We start from the raw sequence: 2,500 nt of genomic DNA on the forward strand, positions 1-2,500 counted from the left end.
AAGAATGTACATGAAAAAATAAGACCCTGTCAATTCCGTATTTCTTTTACCTCTGGAAGCAGCACAATACAGATTCTGGATAAACTTTCTTAGCTTGCCGACAGCGAAACAAAAGGATCTCTTAATCAATCTTTCTTGTTTGAATGCTGATGTCTTTAACTCTCCATTTGTGTCATTTTACTCTAACTCCATAACAAGGCTTCTAGGGACTGACTAAATTAACGCAGGCCTCGAGCGGAGCTCATACACGCACACACTACACTGCCCAAATTGGTATCTGCAGTAGTTTGATCAGTTCAAGTTGAACGTGTATGGGGCCCGCAACACATCCAGTGTTCGCACGTTTTCATTTGTAAGAACTCTCCATGTCTTCCTTTGTCTCGTAACACTCCGCTTTCCTCTTCCATATCCATTGCGATTTCTTAGTCTTCTTGCTTAATGTTAATGTTACATACAGTATACCTACTATCCGACGTATATTAGCCTTTTATATATTTTCTCTAGATGAAATATCTGCAAAATCTTTTCCGATAAACTTGTTTTCTGTTTTATACACTTTCTTTCTCAACTTAAGTAGAATCTTCATGTCTACTAACATGACACCAGTTCTTTCCATTTTCTCTAGAATTCCTCTATCCTCGGTCGAACAGCCTTCTTCCCATATTCTTTGGCAAAAGTTAACTGAACTCACTACATTCCTCCGGCTCCTGCCTTCATGTGATTGTATGTTGATGCCAACTCTACTGCTCATCATCACCTTCGACTTCCTTGTGTTTATTTTCAATCCTCCTCTCTCCAACTTTTCTTTCCATGCTTAGTATCTTCTTAGCATTGTGATCATCACAATGTTGTTAAAATACTAATAAGAATACTAATACTACCAGTAATAAGAAAAAAATAAAGTCTTTCCGAAAATCTAGGAAAGGATAAACATATAGGAGAGCGGGAACTAGTAATTGACACCTTGGTGACTATCTTCAATGGTGATCCATTATAGATAGTGAAGCTAACTTTGAATATTCCCACCACTCTACAACAGGGCTTTATGCTACATTTACCTCTAAATCAGGGGTTCCCAACCAAGGGCTATGGGATACTTTCTGGAGGTCCATGAAGCAATATGAAAATTATGACTGAATTAAACTGGATTTTGTCTCACCTACAGTACCTACAGACAATTCTCTCTCACATATCAATAAATTGGAATCTTTCCATGTCCTCTTGTCCTGTTGGCATCATTAGATTATTCATAACTAGTAATAACTGAATCTGAAAAGATGGCAGACATTGAACATGGAGATCATTGTATATTAGTCGGGGGCAACAAAAAAAGAAAAGTTTGAGAACCAGTGCTCTAAATACAAACCCTAATTGCAAATCAGATCAAATTTCACTCACGTCTGGGTCTCGGATCCGTGGATTCTACCGCATTTTGAGACAATCACGTTGTCGCTGTTGCCGCACTTCTTTGCCCCCTTCCCGACGGAGGAACCACCGCCGATGATTGCGTTCTCTCCGTCCCGGAAATTCGTGAAGGACAGCATGTTTGGCTGCTCGAGGTCGAAGTCCATGAAGTCTAACTTGATGGGGCAAGGGCCGTCGTCTGGTTTGTCCGATACGCACTGGAAGCAGAAGGGCATTAAGGGAAGGCGAACTTCAGATTCACGTTGAAACATCAACCTTGCGTTCATTAAGGGGCTGCAAACACACACACACACACATAGATTGAGAAACTAAAAGCTTTGAGAGCCGAGCCCGTCGTCTGCCTCCACTCACCCTGAAAACGTACGATACTTAGATAGATAGATATATAGATAGATAGAGAGAAAGACAGATAAATAAAGACAGAGACTTAGGCAGACAGAAACAGAGAAAGACATAGATAGAGATAGAGATAGAGAAACTAAGAGCTTTGAGAGCTCCATTCATCCTGAAGACCTACGAGAGAGAGAGAGAGAGAGAGAGAGAGAGAGAGAGAGAGAGAGAGAGAGAGAGAGAGAGAGAGAGAGAGAGAGAGAGAGAGAGAGAGAGATAAATAGATAGATAGATAGATAGATAGATAGATAGATAGAGAGAGAGAGAGAAAGAAAAAGAGAGAAAAACAGATAGACAGACAGAGATAGATAATAGAGAAACGGAAATCCTTGAGATCTGACCCCGTCGCCCGCCTCCACTCACCCTGAACACGTACGGACACCTGATGTTGTTCAAGTAAGGCTGCGGGTAATTCGGGGAAGTGATCACGCGGTCCTTCGGAAACACTTCGGTTCCTTGCAGGGTGTAGAAGACGCCGCCGCAGCATCCGGGCGGGGATCTCAACACCAGTCTGGGGAGAAGATGAGGGATGTGAGGATGTGGAGGAGGAGGGGGGAGGAAGGAGGGATAGGGGATGAGAGATGAAGGAGGAGGGATAGGGGATGAGGGAGGAGGAGGAGGAGCAGTGAGGATGTGGAGGAGGAGAGAGGAGGGAGGAGGATGATTTGAGAATGAGGGATGAGGA

The 2,500-nt window shown here is 42.8% G+C and overlaps 1 protein-coding gene across 1 annotated transcript in view; it reads right to left on the minus strand.

Moving 5' to 3' along the window:
* Positions 1–2,500, minus strand: part of LOC125030963 (trichohyalin-like) — a 31,053-nt gene that overhangs the window by 15,022 nt on the left and 13,531 nt on the right. The window contains exons 12-13 of the mRNA XM_047621382.1: positions 2,179–2,326; positions 1,399–1,622 (exon numbers count right to left, since the gene is read on the minus strand). Coding sequence (XP_047477338.1) covers positions 1,399–1,622; positions 2,179–2,326 — 372 coding nt within the window. The remainder of the gene's footprint in view (positions 1–1,398; positions 1,623–2,178; positions 2,327–2,500) is intronic.

Source organism: Penaeus chinensis, chromosome 12, assembly GCF_019202785.1.
Source record: "Penaeus chinensis breed Huanghai No. 1 chromosome 12, ASM1920278v2, whole genome shotgun sequence".
In the NCBI taxonomy this organism is placed as follows: Eukaryota; Metazoa; Arthropoda; class Malacostraca; order Decapoda; family Penaeidae; genus Penaeus; species Penaeus chinensis.